The 21,739-nt window shown below is 38.4% G+C and overlaps 3 protein-coding genes across 3 annotated transcripts; all 3 read right to left on the bottom strand.

Moving 5' to 3' along the window:
• Positions 1–546: 546 nt before the first annotated feature.
• LOC111339339 (uncharacterized) lies at positions 547–5,480 on the bottom strand. The gene is made up of 3 exons (XM_022945989.2): positions 5,267–5,480; positions 4,160–4,931; positions 547–3,222 (listed from the first exon to the last, which is right to left on the bottom strand). Exons 2-3 carry the CDS (start codon positions 4,848–4,850, stop codon positions 2,855–2,857), a joined length of 1,059 nt encoding a protein of 352 aa, XP_022801724.1. The 5' UTR covers positions 4,851–4,931; positions 5,267–5,480; the 3' UTR covers positions 547–2,854.
• Positions 5,481–6,893: 1,413 nt separating this feature from the next.
• Positions 6,894–12,662, bottom strand: LOC111339330 (uncharacterized). The gene is made up of 3 exons (XM_022945973.2): positions 12,553–12,662; positions 11,060–12,452; positions 6,894–10,545 (listed from the first exon to the last, which is right to left on the bottom strand). The coding sequence occupies exons 2-3, from the start codon at positions 11,796–11,798 to the stop codon at positions 10,199–10,201; spliced, it is 1,086 nt and encodes a 361-aa protein (XP_022801708.1). The 5' UTR covers positions 11,799–12,452; positions 12,553–12,662; the 3' UTR covers positions 6,894–10,198.
• A 1,730-nt stretch (positions 12,663–14,392) lies between these two features.
• Positions 14,393–21,271, bottom strand: LOC148736237 (peroxisomal succinyl-coenzyme A thioesterase-like). Its single transcript, XM_022945971.2, has 2 exons — positions 20,736–21,271; positions 14,393–16,715 (listed from the first exon to the last, which is right to left on the bottom strand). Exons 1-2 carry the CDS (start codon positions 21,217–21,219, stop codon positions 15,922–15,924), a joined length of 1,278 nt encoding a protein of 425 aa, XP_022801706.2. The 5' UTR covers positions 21,220–21,271; the 3' UTR covers positions 14,393–15,921.
• Positions 21,272–21,739: the final 468 nt, after the last annotated feature.

Consider the following 21,739-nt stretch of genomic DNA (forward strand, 5'->3'; position numbering starts at 1 on the left):
ACGTATGTAAACATCAGATCGTAGGCGCGCGCGCGAGCACACGCAATTGTCAGCGATAGCTATAACAGATCATGAGCAAATATCGATCTTATAGAATCCAGATTCTTAAATGCGCGAGAACGCGCGTGGAAATTGCTAAACTCACGAAAGCTATTGCATGAAAACAAGTCCGGTGACCCCTTCTTTTTATTTTTCAAATATGATAATAACGTCGAAAGGAATCGTCGGAAAATAAACTGGAAAATTCTACGGAAGGAAATTTGCGATGTCTGAAAATTGCCTTCTTTCTAGATTTTCTGAAATTCTGCTCCACAGAATTTTTTAAAAATCTTTGTGCATTTTCCTTTTCAAGTGCCAAAAGCAATCACTGAAAAAAAATCATGCGGTCACCGGGTTAGTTTTCGAATTATTTAAGCTACAAACTAAAACATGCGTCTGAACAGGCTTATGAAAGCGTTGCCATAGAAACTGCTAGAGACGAAATGACACCTATTTTTGGATAACCAATGATTATATAATTTAAGCCCGTAAAAGTGTTCAACTGGCCTTGGTCAGTCTTTCTGTTTTATTCTTTCAAAGTTACAAACCATCAAAAAGATGAAAACAGGTACCAGCCACCTCAAATCTTTGCGAAGGTTAGAACTCCTGTACAAAGTTGGACCAACTTTTCACTAGTTTAGTTCTTCCTCACATGACGTACGGTCTTCCTGTGTGTGGCAAAGCCGAGCTCACCAGAATTAGAAGCTTTGAAGATAGATTTCGTAATCGCATATTTATGTATCTAAGGCCATCAACGCATTTGAAAAAACTAGAAATACAGCTCAAACATATTTTTCGAAAAAGTGGCAAAATTAACCTGTTTCAATCCTCTTAGAAATTTAATTCTAAAGAACAAGGAGACGAATCAAGCCATTGCACCATGGTTAATACAGACGGTTTATATATCTTATTAACCAAGCGCGAGGGCCGTACAGGGAGAATATCGGCCCGAGGTCTTGACAGTACGGACCGAGCGCAGCGAGGTCCGTACAAAAAAGACCGAGGGCCGATATTCTTCCAGTGCGGTCCTGAGCAAGCTTGGTTAATAAGAGATTTATTATACAACTGAAGTTCAAAGGGACACAAGTGCGGTATCATTCGGGACCATTCGGGAAAGTGCCCGGTCCAATACTTAGAGAATATCGGACCGGCAATAGAGCATTTTGATTGGTTGATTTCAGTTATTGGCCCTCTGACTGCCCGGGTCTTGTAATAATAAATATTATTATATAAATCGTCTGATGTTTGAATAAAAGGTAGCGTAGAAAGTTTATAAGTTCTTAGATGTTTTTTACCATTTTTGACCACATTGCTACTTTTTAACGTTTTACTTTGTAACGCGGTAAGGTCTGGAGTTTTACCGGCCTGTGAGGAGATAAAGACCACTTTTAGTATTGCTACACTACTATTCTAGGAACTGGAGTTGGAGGGTGAAGACACTAGTTTGTTATCCTTTATTTGTTTCAACTCCCAAATTTTAGTTAAAAATTTGAATAGATTTAAATGTTTTTATAGCGCGACAAACAAAGGACTAGAGGCCTTTACATTTCGACTGTTTCTAGCTACTTATCCCCTAGTTCCAGTTTGTCGTACTTGCTGCATGCATTGATTCCTGAGAGTTTCACTTGGTGGAGCGGGCGAGGATGCTGGCACCTTATGAGCGTGGAGTCCGCACTGAAATTTAAATAATAACAGATCTAGAGTTCCCCGCAAGTAGAACCTTATAAGAAGAAGCGTTAAGGTTCATTCAGCAGTATCATTGGGTATTGCAATAAAAAAGCTTCAAAAAAGAAAGAACATGTTTTATTGCTTGGCAAAAAGAAGTAAAACAGACCTGTTGTAAACTCAGTTTATTTTGTTCCATAGCATCTGCCCACCATTTTCATGCTCAGCTTTTTATGAACATGCATAAGTTTTAACTCCACAATATTTACAAACTCAGGCCTTAAAATGTTTCAAACAAGAGCTTATCTATACTATTTGCTTAGGCAGTATTCCCCTAATCACATTTTTTTCGAACACTTCCTCATAACTTGGTGGTTTTTTTCTTTTTTATTTTGCTCATTACTACAGCATTGCAAAGCGCACACAAATTGAAAAGCTCAACAAATCGAATTTTTCTTAAGATTTAATGACCTGGAGTGAGAGTGCAGGATTTTTATCCTCTACTTAGCATACCACGCATACGTACATTCAGTTGGGAATGACCCAAATAATTGATCAAATCAGGATATTGAAATTTTACAGTCAGGACGAGTTTAGGAGATCTTTTCCCACAATGGAATCGATCGAATGATTTATATCAGTTCATTTCTCGAGCGCCTAGTCAACATTAAAACTTTTCCATTAAAGAAGGATCTCAGCTAGCTTCTAGTGTACGTAAGAAGGACTCTGATATACCCAGTATTTTCGCCAAGATTGCAAAAATCTCAACATTAATTGGCTAGCAGTGGTTAAAATTGTCTCGAATTGTTGAATAGTGTCAATGTACCAAATAAAAAAAAATTAAAAAAAGGAGACATTTTAAGTCAGCATTGTCATGCAAAAATACTGTATAACTGAATAAAACATACCCCTGATACCTAATTCTTAAAAACCCTGATTAGGCCTGAGGCTTTGTGGAACAAGTTTCCTATAAACACCTGATCCGTATTAACAAAAATAGTTGTGTCGATTTCCGGATGAGCATGTTCGTGTAGCATTATGGCTTACTTTTGTTATTATGATAGTCAAGATAAAGACAGGATTATAATCCGTCAGTAAAAAAATATCCTGTCCAATAAAAGTGCGGTTCTGGAATTTGTAAGTTACATTACTAGAAACATAGGCATCCAGTTGTCTTCTCCTCTTTTGCTTCTTTCTTTTTCTTATCGTCGTCCTCGCACCAAGCAAGGCAAGGACACAACTCCATGATGAAATTATAGAAGATCTTGTAAGCCAGGAAGCCGACAATGAGAATTACCCAGAAAACCAGTCCAATCATGAAGATGATGTCGGAAGGTCCACCGACTGCACCTGCCAGATCTGGGATTTCTACCATGACTCTGAGCTTTGCAATGCCCATACATGGAGCCAGGATCATCACCATAAAACCAAGCCCGGCTGGTGCAGCGATCAAGAACCTTAAGGGATAACAGCTCCAGCAGAACGGGTTCCCAATCCAAAAGTATAATGGAAGGATCCCTGTGGAGAATTCAATAATTGGAGAAGGAATCGACAATAGAACACAGGAGTCTAATTTTAAAACTTAACTTCTCCATATGACCTATATCTAAAAGTTCATCCCACTGAGGTTGTTATTGAGCTAAAAAATTCTGGCCTCCCTGTAACTAATTCCACAAATGGCACGGAAGTTTGGTGAACACCAAATAGACATCGGGTAGGATTCCTACAAGAGCAGAATCAGTGAAATTTGATCTGTTTTCTGATAGCTTCCCTAGATCACCAAGAATAGGGATGATTTCATTCTCTAATATCTCTCCACCATAACATTTAAGGAAAGCTTTTTATTTCAGTTCAAGGGTTATTGGCTTACTAAAAAAGAGATGATTTAAGTGGTACATTGTAAACTTTAAACAAGTATTGACTCGCAAAACACGGTAAAATATATTGGTTTACATTTCAGCTAGTCATTTCAGAGATCATCAATAAGATCAGAAAAACAGAATGCTAGAAGTGACGTGATTTCACTGTCATTGCAACATTTCATGATCGTCTTGTGGCGACGTTTGCAATACAAAACAAAATCAGACTATTTTTTTGAGCCTTCGGGAAAAAAAAAAGGAAAAGAAAATAGCAAAAAACCATTAATTATGAGTTTGGACGTAAACAGTGCAAACAGAAGGTGGGCGTTCTTTGTTTATGTCCCACACATATTGGCCTGCCTATAAAAGCAGCTTTATTTTTTTGTATTTTTTCATTCTGATGGATTTTTTCTTTTCTGAGAAAAATCTTTTGGGTGGGCCGAATACGATCTGGACAATCGACAAAGACTAAAACCCGCCAAATTTTCCTGCTGCGTTGATTTTAAGTTTAAAAGCTTTCCTCTTCACCCCTGTGGAACAGCCCAAAAGAGTTTATCAGTAGGTAAACGGTGTCATCTCTTTTTCAGTTGTCTTACCTTTATAGATGGTGATTAATGCAACCGCTGACACTTTAAGCCCAATCCACAGACTACCTCTTTTCAAAGAGAGCTCGGCGGGAACCGAGCTGGCGCTTATTGCGCATTCCCAGCAGTTTGCTGACCCAAAATAATGTACGCTCAACTCCACAGCCAAACAGGATACGGGAATGTCATGAATAAATGTCTCTATGCACATAAACATGGTGTGAATGTGTACAATGCTTCGGTAGTATTTTGGTGTATCTAGTGAGCCAAGGTCGTGTTCAAATTCTGGTTCTCGACAATGCTTGCATAAATTTGGCAGTAGTGTGCATACATGTGCGATGTACAGCGCAAAACCAATCCCAGAAAAAATTAGGAAAAACCATTGTAGAATTTCCAGAGTTGTGATATGCTTGTCGAGATCTGATGTTGTAAAGTTTCCTGGTGCCCTGCAATAGATCCTTGCTCCTCCCGGGTCGACTTGAGTTCCATTGGCATTCGAGTTCTCTTCCAGTTCATTGCATTTCCTTACAGCGTTGAAAACGTCGAAAAACATTCCTATGTCTGAGGCGACGTTGTATCCTTGTAAAATGCTGTATATGACAAATTGGACAGTATAGGCCGTCTTCATTGTCATTTCTCGGCAAAAGATGGCGCAGATCGTTGAACAACAACCGATGCAAAGCTCACAAAGCCTATCTGCCATTTTGTGTCGCGAAGATTTGAGAACTGAACTTTACGAAGGTTCAGAGCTTTTAAGATTTGTAGTCTTAGGGAGGCTGGGAATCTAAGTATTGAAAAGGAGATGTCAACAAGCAGTAGAATTTCATAAACTTATTTTGACAATTCCTGGTTTATCAATATTTTTGTTAACGCACTTTTGCTATTAATTGGCTGTCAATCACGTCTGAGTTCGAAAACAATCTTTCTCGTAAGTCATCTCACCACAGCACTAGATCTATTACATTTTGCTGGTTTTAGTTGTGGTTTTGACTTCACCTTTCACGGGAAGCTGATGTTTGAAAATACTATTTATGCCAAACTTATGTTTAACTGTTTCAGTGTTCAGAGCACGATACTTAGTCAAAACCAAGCACCGGTATAAAAGCATTTATCAAATACCTTTACGTCCAGAAAATGTTTGTCATCTGAAGGATCATCCTGGTCACCTTTTGACTATTAATAACTTAAGAAAAGCACCAAAATTTCCCTAAACATGCTCACTTGAGTTTTGTTGAAGGTAAGGTTCTAATTTATGCAAAGGAAGCGACGAACCCATGAGACCGTAAAGTACTTATTGTATTGCGCTGATGGTTCAAAGAAAGATATATTTGCATAAAGTTGCGAAAACAGGTCGAGCGTTACTTATTTGGGAAGTAATTATATTGGTTTAGAATCTTAAAATGTTTTCGCTTTCATATAAAAAATTAGCAAGTAGCATCGCTTCCAAAGAAGCTATGGTTATCAGGTTCTGGTCAAAAGGGGATGTTGATCAATGGTTTTACTTTTGAGATTCAAGCTTGAGAAAGCACAAACAGACGAAAACTCTAGTGAAGCGTGCGGTTTTTGTTGTGTAAGCAAGACATAGTGTGTCTCTGAATCGTGGTACCGATGGGTTACTTCGTTATGACGAAGCGTTCGTTGCTAGGGTATAAATTCCAGATATGACAATATTTTTTCTTCTTATTTCGGGAAGGCTTACAATCAATCAACTTAACCACAAACATTTCCAACATATTTCACCCTCACTTAAGGGCTGATTGTGTATGTTGTCCAAAAAGGATCATTTATTGAGCCGCGTGACTTTTGTAATAGTCCCTCCCCTGGGAGTATTTTCCCAAAACTTTTATAACTCGCTTTCATTGAGTTTAAAAAAAAATTCTTGTAAGGAGACGAAAGATCGATTCTGTAGAGGCAGGCAGGACAAGAGATAATCGCGTGAACCACATTTGCCGCACCAGTGATTCTCTGATAAACTCACTATTATTTTGTATGCTTGAAAATGATGATGTGAAAACTGAACCGTTAAGTGCAAAATTCTAAAAATGAACTTCAGAAATAACAACACCGAGGCGCCAGAGAAGAGCTCTTGATAAACATAGTTGATACTGGCTGTTGCACGATGGCCCTAAAATATGCCTAAACTGGGGACTGGTTACTCACTTCTATGCTCCAAGAGATTATAAACTGTATACAATCTCTTGAATGCATTTCAATCACTCTTAAGCCACTTGTAATTTTTAAGTGTCTGTAAACGAGATTCTAGAAAAAGAGTTGTCATTTAGCTAATAGATTATTTTCCAAGCTCAGAGATGCGTGTAAACAATATTTACTGCAAAATTGTTTCGAAGATTGCTAGTCAGTGTTATAATCATTGGAGAAAATTATTATCTGCGTCTTTATCTAAGTAATGAGCCTAAATAATCTGCCATTGCGCTATTTCACCTTGCAAAGCTTGGAAGCAAACGTATTGTAATTTCAAATTCTCACGTAGGAGTTTATGGATTCATATTATTTAAGGTTGAGGTACGTACATATTTTGACACTATGCTTCGTACTGCACTTAAAGATATGGTTGGCAAGAAAAGGGAATAAAAGAGCGCATATCGTCATTTTGACGAGTGGCGAGAATCCGCAGAACTCGGCTTCTGTTTTTCCTGATACGTACTCATTCGTTCGACTCTTACAAAAGGGTGGAAATATCGTATTATTAAAACCCACTGACAGAACAAAGTATTCATTACTGCACGACTTTGAAAATAATAATTTATTGTTTTCGTACGATTTTACACTTAAGCAATACAGGTTAGGTTGTTTTTTTTTTTCATAGCAGGTCAAGAAATGTAATCTAAAGCAATAATATCAGTTCAATGAGCCGTTTTCAATCCAAGTGTAAACATAATGCTGTGTAAAAGTAGCTAATTGCAAGTTAAACGATGATCGTCAATCAGCACCTCCTGTTTTATCACAAATTTGTAACCGAAGCATCGCACTTTCAAGATTATAAGAAATTGAAGGGGTGATTCGTTACCAAATCGTCACTCTAGCGATTTTTCGCCGCTATAAATCCCTTGCAATCGTGACAACCATATCTCAAGAGCTGTAGATAAATCATCGAGATTTGGTTTTCTAGCAAGATATTACTAAAGCGATCTATTGCAGAGGATAAGATACGTAGCAGCGTTATGTGTTAGATCTAGCACAGCAAAAATAAACTCTAATGAGCCCCTTTTACCATGATATTGTGAGTGAAAACTACCTTAAAGGAAAATTTAAATAGAAGTATGTTCTTAACCACACAAATGTATCTATTTTCCTTATTTAAACTAATTATTTAACTTTATAACATAACCAAAGATCAGCGCGCGCTCTGATTGGTCAATTTAGCGTCCCCCATTTGCCCATGGGTGTACGCTGCCGACGTGAGCAAATGCAAAGACTATTTTTCCGCGCGCGCTTGTTTTTTCTGGTCGCGTAAGATTTGTTAAATAAAAGGGAACTCTTTAGCTACAATGAATCAATGTTATGTTATAAAACAAATGGTAAACACCACAGCGTACACTATTGAGTTATGGATGCACTTGGGAGGTTTGCTAAGCACTCAAGAAGCTAGAGTCGCTCTCGGCTATCGAGTCGAGCGACTCTTACGCTTCTTTCGTGCTTAGCAACCTCCCGCGTGCATCCATAACTCAATAGTGTGCGCTGTGGTGTTTACCATTTGTTAATTTTGGGCGCAGTTACTGCCACGCTCATCACTGTTATCTTGTTACTCCAAAATTAATCTTTTTTTCCCTCCAGGAGATTATAACTTGTAACTTTTGCAAGGAACTTTTCAGCTAACCTCCTATTAGCCCTTCCACCTTAAATTGGTTTGCAGTTTGTAAACACTCTGGTTTACTTACGGGTTAGCTTACTTGTTTCCATGTGAAAATTATTTTTTTGAAGCTTGCATTTCAGTCAAGTTTCAATTTCTCACTACTGTATTATGAAAATAGTTCATTTAAAATCATTTGACAACTGCATTTCCCTGGCTACCCAGTAAAATGCCTTTCTCATTTGAGATCAACCTAAAGGAATACTTCTTAAAGTATAATAATCCATGCCAGATAAATGCAAGTTGTGTCAATTTGATAGAACAGTTTTCAGTTGAGCGTCGAAACAACAAAACCAAAGTAATCTCAGCGATAAAAATAATAAAATAAAATAAATAAATAATAAATACGTAAATTGAAGCTCCCCCTAAGGGGCTTTTCAGCCGCAATGTAAACTGACTAAGTGCTTAAAAATCTTCACTGGCAGGAGGCAGGCCTGTGAGCTATTTACAGAGCGCAGCCGAGGAGTTGAACCAGGGGCAACCGAGAACAAATCCAGCGAGTGGCAGGGTGGAGGACACCGGATTACAAGTCCAGCACCCTAACCACTCGGCCACGCCGCCTCCGCGATCAAACAGAAAAGAAGCTTACATCAACATTAACCAATGAGAACTCAAAATAAAACAAATGGAAGCACGGGAAAACGGGAATGACTAATTCGTGATTGTTTTTAGTTTTACATCTGATTGGTTGAGAGGTTGGGCGAGTTTTCTTGTCAAATCGAAGTGCAAAGTTTAATAAAACCAAAGCGATCCCGGACTACTTTCGGCACTCAATTGAAACTTGCTTTATGAGAGGTTCATGCAACTTATATTGATTGAATATGTCTTAATTTTTTTTTTCCAAAAATAATAGGTCAGGTTGAAATGCAAGTGTAGATACATGATTAATTTGTATTTTTTTTCATATAATGACTTTTCGGATATTGATAATAGTAAAAAGCCCATGTCCAACTAATATATTCCACAAGATAGAAAGATAATTTCCCAATCACTTTCATCAAAGTCAACCAGTTACATTTACAAAATTTACATAATTTGCTTATATTATTTAATACATATTTAATGGATGTTAACTTTATAGAAATTAAATGAAATTAAACCGGCGATTACTTTTCTAGCGAGTAAATTACAAAGAAACTGACTGTTTTAAGACTTTGAAGTACTTCCCAAGTTATAATTATTTGAAGCAAAACCTCTTTCCTAATGTCCGTGTTCTTCCTATCAAGGAGATTGTATTATAAATACCTACTCAGTGTTTTGGTTTAGTGTTTCCATTTTCATCTGCTTTTTCTGCTTTAGTCTATCGCAAAATAAAATATTATATCTTTACTGAAACTTTGTACAAAAAAAAAATGGTGGAATGTTAAGGTGAGAGCTAAGAAAAAAAAACCTTCAAGAGTTTCAAAGCAGCTCTTTTTCTGCCTCGGTAAAGAAAAGGGCTGGTCTCCTAAAGGAAATGCGATACCTCCACATCTTATTTTTATTTAACTTTATACATGACTTCAATTAAAATAATGATAATAATAATAATAATAATAATAATAACAATAGTAATAATAATAATAATGAAAATAATAATGATAAAATAATAATAATGTATCCTAGCAGCACGAATATCAGAACACTGAAAATCTCAGGATGACAGTTTAATGTTCTGAAATCTTCAGATATCAGCATTATTTTTTCGCAATAAGACGTGAAGCAATGTTATAAAATACATAAATATATGGAAAATATAATGACAACTAATATAACTTATTCTAATTTCAACAGGCCCATGCCGAACACTGGCATGATCCCAGTGGTATATTTCTTTATTCTGATTGGCTGCTGCGCTTTCTTCGACTTTTGCTTTTGGTGAGCCAAGGCCACTACTCCCTCAGAGTGTGGAATTGGGTCACGGTATCTCTAGTAGTTGTAATAAGGATTACTCAAGCCTCAACCTCGAAAATAAACTGATTCTTAGTATTCGGGTTGATGAGATTCCACTTAACTATTCGAAACAAAAGACTGGATAGGACCACCCTTTTAATCGAGTTACCATGCCATCAAAAAAAATTTGTTGAGTAAAAAATAAAATAGCTTTCAAAACGTAAACAAACTAGTGTTGCAATCAAGAAACTAAACAAATTCGAAACAATTCGAAACGAAACAATTCATATCTCATCGTCTTGATCTCGTTAACAACACAAACATCCCTCCTTGGAGCCATCGGCTTTTTCCTTTCTCTCACAAGGACAACACAACATACATAGACATTTACCACAGAAATACCAATAGAGGAAGGTCAGCAAAAAGATGATACCCCAGAAGAACAAGCCAAAGGTCCAGATGGTTGATGCTATGGTTCCCATTTCGTCCTTCATCTGGGGTGCCACTTCGAACAGGCGATTTATGGCCACTCCCATGGCAGGGGATAAGGCGAGCACACAGTAAAGGAACCCAGCTGGAAGCACCACGCACACGCGAAGCGGATAGCAGGCCCAGCAGAAAGGATTACCAATCCATGCATAAAGGGGCAAGATACCTGAAAAGAAAATTTCATTTAAAGATAGGGGCAGTTCGTCAAGAAAAGGTTGTTTGCAGTCTCGAGTTGATAAGTAATTACTAGTCATAAGTCAAGTGAACCGTTATTAAAAATTAAAGAGGGTAAGTTTCTAACGAAACTGTGGTGCTGTATCCGTTAAGATAATTTGATTTTATCAGCTGAGTTGTTAAAATAAAATGGCCAACGTTAAGACTTTCTAAGCTGAGGTTTGGAGTGAGCCCTTCGTCAGAGCTAAAGAAACTTCACCGAGGAAAATTGTGAGCGAAGTAAATAAATGATTACAAATAGGGAAAGACTTTTAATTTTAATTCTGAAACTATATTGAAGTAATACAATGTTCCTGTAAATAGGTTTTCCATTCTTTGTTTTGTTTTAGTCATGTCTTGTCTTGCTTTGATTCTTTTTTTTCCTTTTCAGTGTCTAGGTCTATGTTCCTAATCAAAGCTAAATCAAAAAATTAAAAAACGATAAAAATAACCTCTTCATTACTTACCCTTATAAATGCTCACAATTGCTATGGAGCCCAGGAGAAGTCCCAGCCACATCTCACAATTGATCTGCGCCATGGGATTTTTAGGTAGCTCTTGAGGTGTCATGGCGCAGTCCCAGCAGTTTATGCCACCGGCTCCCCACATCTGCGCACAGAGCTCTACAGCCAGACACGACATGGGTACATCGTGAACCAGCGTCTCCAGCAAAAGAAACAAGGTGTGAATTTGAAGGATCTTCTGGTAGTAAGGACCAGCCTCGCTGACCATGTTCTCGAAGTTTTCGTCCTTCCAGTGTTTGCACGTGTTCGGGAACAGCACCACTATGTGGATCACGTAGATCCCTCCAGAGAGGCATATGAAGAAAAAGAAAACACCCTCTAGGAGTTGAAGCGTTGCCGCCTTTTCACCTAGCAACGCCTGCGTTGCGTTTTCCGTTGCGACGCAGTAGGGACGCGTTAGGTTTGTGTCGTTACTTAGAGGTTGAAGTATTCCGGTTGAAAGCTCATCGCAGCGCGCGTACGTCTTAGACGTTTCCAAAAAAACGCCGACGTCTGTGCCAATGTTGAAGCCTTGGAATATGGCGTAAAAGATGATTTGCAAAAGAAAACCACAACCAGGAGAAACGGCGTTGCAGAAACACCGGCAAATTCCCCGGCATATTGCCATACAACTCTTGCCAAGGCATTTGCAACAGTTTGACAGAAAACTCTGGATGCAGCTACAAAGACAACTGCAACACATATTGGTGACTCTTTACTCAGTCTACGGATGAAGTATATTATAAACTAGGAATTCCAACTGCGTTTTTCCCTTTAACGCAAGTCCTAGGTATGTTGCTAAAAGCCTTTTCACTTTGTTGAAGGCTTTTCAGTTCTGCCAGAAGATTCCGATTCAAGATTTCGAGGAAAAATTGTTCGCCCAAGTTTATGATTTTTCGACCCAGATAAATCAATATGGCCGCCGCTCAGACTGTCACAACTCGTCGCGAGAATTGCCAAGGGATTTACTTCAGTTAGCGAGAAGGCTGACCGGGTCAAACTGATGAAAGCATCTGATCACCAGAATTTTTGACCACTCGAGCCAGAATATTTTTTAAAAGCTTAAAACATGGTATACGATCCAATCTTTCTCAAATCAAATAAATTTACTTTTGTTTTCTCTCGGTAGTTTAAGCGCTCTTGTTCGATGATTTCTGGATGATAAATCACTGCTAACTTCCTGGGAAAGTCTCTCTTGATTCTCTGTTGGCTGGAGTTGTTTTTCTTAAAGGCTGACTGTATTTTGACTCAATCTGCCGAATTGTACTCTTGTATTTTCAGATTTTCCGTAGCTATCTTGACCTCGTAGAAATTTGCATTTATCCTGTGCGTACGATTCGATGTGGTTAGTTTACAGCTGCAAAGACAAAAAGGCGAAAAAAGGTGATTGATTTCGCGATAGTACATAAAGGTTTAGCGGGAAAAAAAATCAGAAGGTTCTACTATTTCCAACAAACCTTGAGAGAAGATCGCATAAAGATTTTTATACAGAAGGACGCAAAAAACTTCGATGTTTTTAATATTTAATTAGACAGTTTTTATACCGACCTGTCAAACAGAGTGGAGGCGAGCCTTATGAATAACGCATCGAAAGAAAATATGTAAGCAAAGATTATGGTCTTGTGGAGATTAAGTAAACAAATCCGGGTAACGAAAGCGCTTTTGATATTAAATCGCAGTTCTTAATAAAATTAAGATTTTGAAATAATATCGAAATAAACTAGATTTTACCGCGAGATAGCAACTTTTTTCTTCGAAGTTTGTGAGCGAAATTCCCACTAAGACCGACGGTATATCATCCGATTCATCCTAAGATGATTTGCATAAATAAAAACTCCGGCATAAAAGGAAATACTCTGAAAGCGATAAATGATGCTATTTTCGCTCATAGCATCGCATAGATTTTTTCCTTAGACGATTTTAGAAATAATGGTTTCTATTTGACAATCAATTTAAAACTTGACAACTATAAAAGAAAGCATTGAAATATTATAGAACTATTCCTTCAGTGTTTGGTACACATTTTAAAGGGAAAATGAAAATTACGCTCGCTGGTAATCGAAAAACGAAAAAGAAAAGTATAGCACTAGACGAAAATACAAATTTCAATCAGAAATCATAGAAGAAATGCATTTTGTCGGTAAAAATGATACCACCAAACTCAAACTCCATATTGTTTTTTTTTATCTAATATGAAATGGTTTACGTGCGCGTTGCTTGTTATGCTAGTAAAAGAAAGTTCGAATGGTCAGTGTTACAGCTCTTTTGGGGAAAATATATCTCGGTATTTCTAAAATATACGATCGCCTGCAATTTTTGATATTTTAAGGAGATGAACAACACACACAACAACAAATTTGGCACTTGATAGTTTGTTTGGAAGAAGTGTCACACTGGATAAATATACAAGGCAAATATACAAAACATCCTGCCCCGTTTGGCGGTCAGACACAGTGGAAAATTTGAAATTCAAATTATAGATAGACCGTGGGCATTTCTATTGGTCTAGTAATATTGATGTTAACAACAATGTGACATAAAAGAGGGAAGCATCAAAAGAATCTGATCGAATATTCTCGCCGAGGTAGACAATATCTATGGCACTGACTGAGAACTGCCGAAAGTGAATTCGTTGTAGGTGTCGTCTAGAGCCCCAAAATATTATTTTCATCTCGACATTTTGGAATTTGAGATCAAAATAGCTGGCCCTACAGTTGTTTTTGACCCAGGTTGAAAGTAAAAATCAAATTTCGTTCTGCTAGTACTGATGCAAGTATTGTTAAATCAAATCGTTCAGGGCTTCTCATCCTTTGTTTTAAGTTAATCGCGCTGGTTTGTTTCGTAGCTGGCTGTCTCGTCGCTTCCCTTTCCTGATTCAAGCGAACGAAGAAAAAAAAAAAAAAAAAAGAAAAAACCCAGCTACGCTACGCTGGCTATTACACTAAGTCCTCATCACCACGGGGGAGAAGGCAAGGAGAAGGGTGGGGAGGGGGATGATTGCTAAGCAAGGAGCGCTCCTTACCAGGCCATTCTCACTATGTTTTAATGTTATATCTGGGTACCTTGACAAGTGAACCAGTTATTTCTATTTCGCCTTAGAGTGAACTTAAGGAGATTATACTCTTCTTTTCGATGATGAAATGCTACTCAACCGCACTGGTTCCTCCACTCCTTTCCTATTCCATAATTTTTCAGAATTCCCCAAATTAACATTTGGAAAGATGATGTTAGAAACGAGTAAACTCTGCATGCAGATCTCATTTTACAAGACAGTTTTAACCAGTGATTTCAAGCCTCTCAGGTATAAAGAGATTCGTATTTTATTACCCTAAGGAACCAGTTACTGAACTCTCGGCGCTTACTTATACTAATACACAGCTAATTCTGGTACCCGCTCACAGTATACCGTAAATGAGAAATTGTAGTAATCTGAAATACTCTAAATGTAATAAGTAATATTCGAAACCAAATTAAAATTGGCAGAACACTATTGTAAAGGTTGGCGGCTTTGTCTATGATAACCTCATATGTTTATTCAGAAAAAATGACACTCACAAACGGGCAATTTACCCAATAGAAAACTGTTCGCTAATTTACTCTCGAAAGACGACAAAGAAAGATGAGTTTTTAGGTTTCGCGGCAAAGTACGTTGAATCTGAAAAATCGATTCGCAACTGGAGGCCACGTTCTAGTTTTGTGAAAGCTTTTTTTTTTTCTTTTTTCTTTTCAATACCGTTCACAAAGCCAAGCCATATTGTCATGATATGGTAGCCATTTGATTTAAGTTGGCGAACGCCAATGGCGGGGATATGATAAACTTCAGCTTCTCCCTATTGCATCAGGCACCAATTTACAACATTCAAAGAAGTAAAACATTTTTGTTTAGGGTCAGAAAGACTAAAGCGATCAACCCGTTCTCTTGCGGATAAAATGCAGTCCTTCAAAGTTCTCGCTTTATTCTGATCTGCTTTACTTTGACAGCTGTCGTACAACTGTTGTTGATCGTGGTCCAAATCGCTGAAAATCGCTTCATTGAAAAAGCAAGGAAATTGGAAAAAACCATTGCTAACCACAGAAACGACTAGAGAAACAGACGGAAAAACATCTAACGTAAAACTAAAACCCTCCATTTTGATCATGAATCAATATGAGGCTTGCCTCAAATTTCAAATCACCTCCGCTATATTTTAAAGAAACACATAAATCTATCTTTTATACAACAAATCGGTCAGTTACACACAGTAACTTACCTAAACCAATGCTGTCTTAGAAGAAAATCAAACGGTTTACCTAGCTTCGCCCTGACTTCACCTTCAGATTTTCCACAGCGACCGAAGGCGAGCGGAAGCAAGCGAAAAAAGTGTTTTCTGTCAGCGTTATCGTATAAATTAACGATGGAGCAGGTGTCTTAGCTATGACAAGTTTCCGGCCCTTTTATGTGGTTGTTTCGTTCATTATTCTTCTTTTCCCCTTCGCTTTATTTTCATTTTTAATTCAGATTTTTACAAACCGCGACCGAACCAGTGGTGCACAACGTTGGAAACGGTTGCCGAAGATTCACGCTGACAAAAAATTTTAAATCTGGAATAAACCCATATTGGAATTTTTAGTTAAAAATCTATTGATCAACCTAGAATAGCACCCCCATTACAACAGATTGGATGTAGCTGCGAAGAACCTATCAGTGAACCGTTTTTGTGTTCTTGTACTCGCTATAAAGTGCCCTTACAGGTCTTTAAATTTTGTCCAAGCAATTCTAAACTTTTTCCACGTGGTTTCCTGTGCTAAGGCGTGGTCCTCGAGATCCCCACCGAACACCCAATGAGCTATAAAGTGCTCTTACAGGTCCTTAGATTTTTTCCCAGGAAATTTAAAATTTTTTTCCACGTGTTTTCCTGTGCTAAGGCGTGGTTCTTGGGATCCCCACCATACACCCAATGCTGCTTAAGTGTCTTCATATACGCTGCATTACATAGTGGAGTATAGGGGGGTTCAATTATGTGACCAGCATTGTGCTGCCGTAAAATGGTACAAAATGATTCCTTTCCCTTTGCTTTCAGACATCCAGATATACAATTTGTGATAAATTCCGAATCAATATTCTGATCATCAGTTCCGTAAACAAGCAAAATAGGACAAGTGATTCGTTCCACCGGTGTGAGTGCTGGTAGCTCGGCTGAAGCAAGAGCAGTTTCTTTCGCACGAGCAACACAATTCTTCCATATGATGCCTTCATCAGTTACTTTCATCTGCGCATTTTCCACTTGAAATACATTTGACAGTTTACCTTTATATCGGTAAGGTTTCCAGTAAGGAGCATTCCATGGTGATATTGCTACCACAGCTTTTACCAGGTCATTTCGGTAGCTTGCAAGAAGAAGCGCAAGCCAGCTTCCCATACAGATTGAGTGCAAACCCACACCACTTGACACAACACTGGGATAATTGCGAAGCCATTCTGCTGCCTCTGCAAAATAATCAAGATTAAAGTATTCTGGTTCGACGGGAAGATCGTCGTATGCAAAGTAAGCCAGTGCTAGTGCAGCAAAGCCATGAGAAGCCAGAAGACAAGCCTTGTATTCAACCAGTCCACCGACTCCGCCCAGTAGATCTATGATACCTTTATAAAAAAAAAAAAAAAAAAAAAAAAAAGCAAACAAATATTTTAGACCAGCATTGCAGGCTGTAACCATTTTGGTCGCCACAGCAAGTGATAATAAATTTTTCTCCGTTGGACTTTTAAGCACAAAAACCAGAAATCAACATTTTCAGTTGGGCCAATATTGCGAGCTGCAACCAATTCGATCGCCACGGCAAATGATAACAAATTTTGTCTGTTAGATTTTCAAGCACAAAAACAAGCAGACAAACACTCAGGGACCAACACTCAGGGTCTTAAAATTAACTGAGAAGAATATGCTTCCTTTCTTTAACATCTAGAAATGGTTAGATATTCTAGTCTTCTCGGATAGGGACGAATAAATGGAGGTCCCGTCTCCTGCAGGGTTAGGGGCAGGAGACGTTAATTTCCCACGCACGAGATTACTGTGTGATGGATGTCCTCCCCTGGGGTGGGATGGGTGGGTTTCCACATTTGCATTTAAACGAGCTATAGCTCATATGCGATATGTGGTTAAATAAAATTACTTACTTACTTACAAACAACATTTTAGACCATGGTAATTGATGACGACCCTGTATTAAGCGGTTACATGAGCACCTCAGCAGCTGTCATGTTTTTCATCATCCCTGTTCGGGGCCTTAAGTTAAAGCAATAGAAACTTTTGCATTAAATTTAAACCAGTATTTTCTTTCTTTTTTTTTCCGTTTTCTTGGCTCTCGAAAAGGCTCCACACCACGGATCAAAATTAGCTACAGTTCTATATATATGGTGTGTCCATCCTAATATTTCAACTTGACCCTAGTGCAATAATATTGCAAGTGGACGTTAGAGGGGCGCCGGGGGATCACATGGTTTCCAGGGAGATCAATCGTTGCCTACAGAGTATAAAGGGGAAAAATAGGAAATTAGGTGCCAATTAAATTCCAGTGAGGAGAGATCAAATAATATTATAGAGCCTTAAAGGGAAATCAAGTAAATATCATTGTGACACAACCAAAATCCTCCAATGCAGCCCCTCTCCTTACCCTCCCCCCCCCCCCAGGGCAACTAATAATGACCAGTCTCTAAGTGTAATCTGAGAAACCGTGGGGTAATGATATACCAATTGAAATCATGTGACTGCATCTTCCAGAATCCTTTCAAATTTTGCATTTGTGTGCAAATAAGAACTAAACGGTTATTCTAGCCTCACTAGGATTGCTGAATGCAAATATACCAGTAATTGGAAGAGCAAATGAATTCTGCTAGCTGTAGCATAATGACATCATTGGAAGTTGGCTGCTATCACTTTTAAGTGCTTGTACTGGTTATGGTGGATACATTGTAGTTCTAGTTGTGATCTATGAATTTCAATTCTAAATTTTAAATCTTGTGTGCACCTTGATCAGCACAGACATTAAATGACTTTCGGCATTTTACTACCTTTAATCTGAGGACCTCTTTCTTCATTCCAGGCTGACATGGTCTAATATACATGGAGCTTACAGTAACCTGGCACCAAAATGTTCCCTTAACTTTCTTTATCTGTTGTTTCCTCCATGGCATTCTAATTTTATTAATAATTATTTCCTGGTCTGTGACTGGTCAAAGCCTATGATAAGCAACTGTGCAAAAGCACTGCTGATGTCATAGAAATCCTGTTTTCTTTGTTTTGTATGAGGCTGGAAATTTAGAAAAAAATGCGAATTTATGTGCTGGAAACGGGCACAAAAAGTGACATTGGAGACATGGAAAAATTCTCACAATAGTGCAAATGTTTGACCAAGCTGACCCCTTAGCCACCGGTCATCCACAAAGCAAAGCTCTTGGCCACCTGTGGCTTACCAAGCTAAGCTGTATTCCACTGTTCTGCATGAAATTACAATTATAATTCCTGATACAATGAATTGCAGATTGCAAAAGAAGCTCATCTGGGCCAATAGCAGACAAATCACTGAAGGAGGGCTAGCAACAATTCTCAACCGCAACAGTGAGGTGGGGAACTCAAGTGGAAGGCAGTTACGGGCAAATTTTTAACGAAACTTATTCAATTACTGTAAGGAGCGTGTGGGGGGGGGGGGGGGGGGAAGGGGGAGCAAGTTGCCTGCAAAGGACTGGCATTCCATCAGAAAAAGGAAAAAATAATCCTTGTTTCTTTGGGAAACCCATGAGACCCAGATAAGCTCTGACAGTGATGGATAGCAAGATAGCAGAGGGATAGAAGGACAGTGGTAAGGTTTAATCTTAAAATCAGAGTGAATGACCCAAATTTAGACTTTTTTTGCAGAAATTGTTAGGTACACATATTTTACACAAAGCCCAACAAATCAAATAATCCAGAGATTAAAAAACATCGAGACAAACACTTTGCATTTTAAACATAAATTCAAAATAATACAGTATCCCAAAGGGTCCTACTTCTATTACTGGCCAGACCAGTACAAGAATGCTTAAAATTAATAAATGTTGGTTCCAACCTCATCATGTTGATTACATGTGCATGAACCTCCTTAGAAGTTGAGAGGTTATTTTCGTCAAAGTGGGCATCTTCCATTAGTTCAAAGTTAAGGTTGATTTTGAAAACATCATTTCAAAATGTCGATTCAAGCAAATGCTGCTAGAAATATGCCCTAGTTTTTCTTAACGGCATAAATAAATTACAGAAATCAAATGCATAGGCAAAAAAGAAAATGAATACATAAGTAAATGAGTAAATAAATACACTGCTGACATATTTGGTCAATTTTATCATATAATACAAAAGAAATTGCCTTCCAATTTCACTATCTTGTCAGTTACCTATCAAAAATGGTTTGGACTTGCATAAGGAAATAAGATAGGATGGGTAAAGAACAATGTATCAATCAAAGTGTATTACTGTTAAATTCTGTGAGAAAATAAACAAGAGCTTATGCATTTCTCTTTCATGGTTTGACTTGTCTTGTTTGGTTTTTCATTCCTATCATGTTTTTTTTGGCAGTTTAATGTCATCGAAAACCAGTAAGTTATAAGTTTTGCCCCTAATATATGGTGCACCATTCAGAGTCACTCCTCTATTTTTACTTTCACCCCAATGTATCAGCCAAGTTCCTTCCCTGCTTAAATCAATTCCATAAAGCTATAACAGATGGCTACAAGTTTTAAGAATACTTTGATTTTGAGTTTTTGAAATTGATGCACAACAGAGGAAGAACTCAGAATAGCAAATTAAATTGAGGGTGAAACACACCTTCCCTCTCCTTCATTTCACATTTGTATTCTTGTTCCATTGTTAGTTCATGTCGCTTTTTTCTTCTAATGTGTCGTGGTTACTTGTTTGTTTGCTTTTCTTTATTTAGGTTTTGCTTTCTGCATTTTGCCTCCTTGTGTATGATTTTTGTCCCAAGCTATACACTATGTGAACTACAACCACACTCCCAGACACATTGCAAGATGAATGAATAAAGGGGGTAAGTTTCTAAAGAAACCGTAGTGCTGTGTCGGTGGGTGTAACAATGTAATTTGGTTATATCAATGAAGTTGAAATTGAAAGTTGGCCACTGTAAAGAGTTAGTTGATATAACCAAATTACATTGCAAGATGGCATAGACACATTGGTAAATAACAACATTGTAAGGGGAGGAGGAGCAAAAGAACATCATAGACGTTGCAGTTTTGAGCTTGGTAAAGAAATAGAGAGAGATGTTTTTCACGTCGCCAGTGTGGGACAAAAAAAAATTCTTGGTCTTAATGAAGAATCTAACCTAAGACCTTTAGATATATTTCTGCACTTCTATGAACTTCAAATTGGGCCTTGCTCGCCATGGAGTCTGTGGTTCAGCAGTGGTAGAGCATCAGAGCCCAGAATAGGGAATCAGAATTTTGTCTATGTCTCACCCCCGTAACAAGAGGAAAAACATCTTTCTCTATCTCAAACGTTGTTATGGAAAATTATTCTCACTAATCATGTCGGGAGAGCACTCACATGTAGAGTGCTCACAAGTTAAGTCAAACAACTGACTCACAAAGCCTACTGGTTTAAACTTCAACTCAAATTACCTGGGAATGGTCCTTTACCGGGTGGTAGAAATAATGTTCCACGGATTCTTCCTTCTTTCACAGGAATTCGCCTCACGCCATTAGCCATGTACCCCTTCAGAAATGTCGTGATAGCCATGGGTTGATTGGATGTTTCGCTCAGAGTTACGTGATCACTGAAACATTTCAGTTCGATAATATACGGTTTAGTGACATCATATTTCATCAGTCGAATTCCTTTTCTCTGTCCTGGTGCTGGTTTCATGCTCCATAACAGTCCCATGGCTGAAACTCCGCTGTAAGATCCACCCACAGACGGGTCACGACCAACGTCAACCTGGCCATGTTTATCAGCGATGAAGTGCGCGTGCGACTCGAACACTCCGCCTTTATCACCCACAACTTTTGCCGTAAGTGTAATATTTTGCAGCGGATTGAGTTTAGAGACCCATATTGTGGTTATTTTGTCGATTAGCGAAAATTTTGGCTCCACAGAGAACATCATTATAACCAAGAGGTCGGTAAAATTGTGGTAAAATTTATGGTCAGGTGATGATTGAGCAGGCCTGGGCACTAGGGCCGTAACAGCCCGCGATTTTTCGGACCGCGGACTTATACATAGGTAGGTATGGTGGTGTAACAATCATATGGTGGCTTCGTCTATTGGAAGCTTCCGCCTAGACGAGCGTGAGAATAGGAAGTGAGCGAGCGGAAAATAGCAGCTATCTCGACTGAAAAGGATACAAAAAAACGTAATCTTTTTCAGGAGAGCTGAGGTGAACACAAGGCGAACCCAAGGAGCGAGATCCACGCGTGGGGGAGAGGTATTTCTTCACTCTGCTCCACATGCGAAAGGGGGAGCACAAGGACTACTGACAATGAGCGCACGCGCGCGTAGCCCTAAATCCTGCTTTGAGCTATGCTTTGTTGTGAGCTGTGTGCGGGTGGACGAGGGTTTTAGCTTGCGTTAGTCTATCACTGCAATTTCCAAATTCCAATATTTAAAAACTCCGTGTAAAAGAATA

The sequence above is a fragment of the Stylophora pistillata genome, chromosome 3 (genome assembly GCF_964205215.1).
Source record: "Stylophora pistillata chromosome 3, jaStyPist1.2, whole genome shotgun sequence".
NCBI classification, from domain to species: domain Eukaryota; kingdom Metazoa; phylum Cnidaria; class Anthozoa; order Scleractinia; family Pocilloporidae; genus Stylophora; species Stylophora pistillata.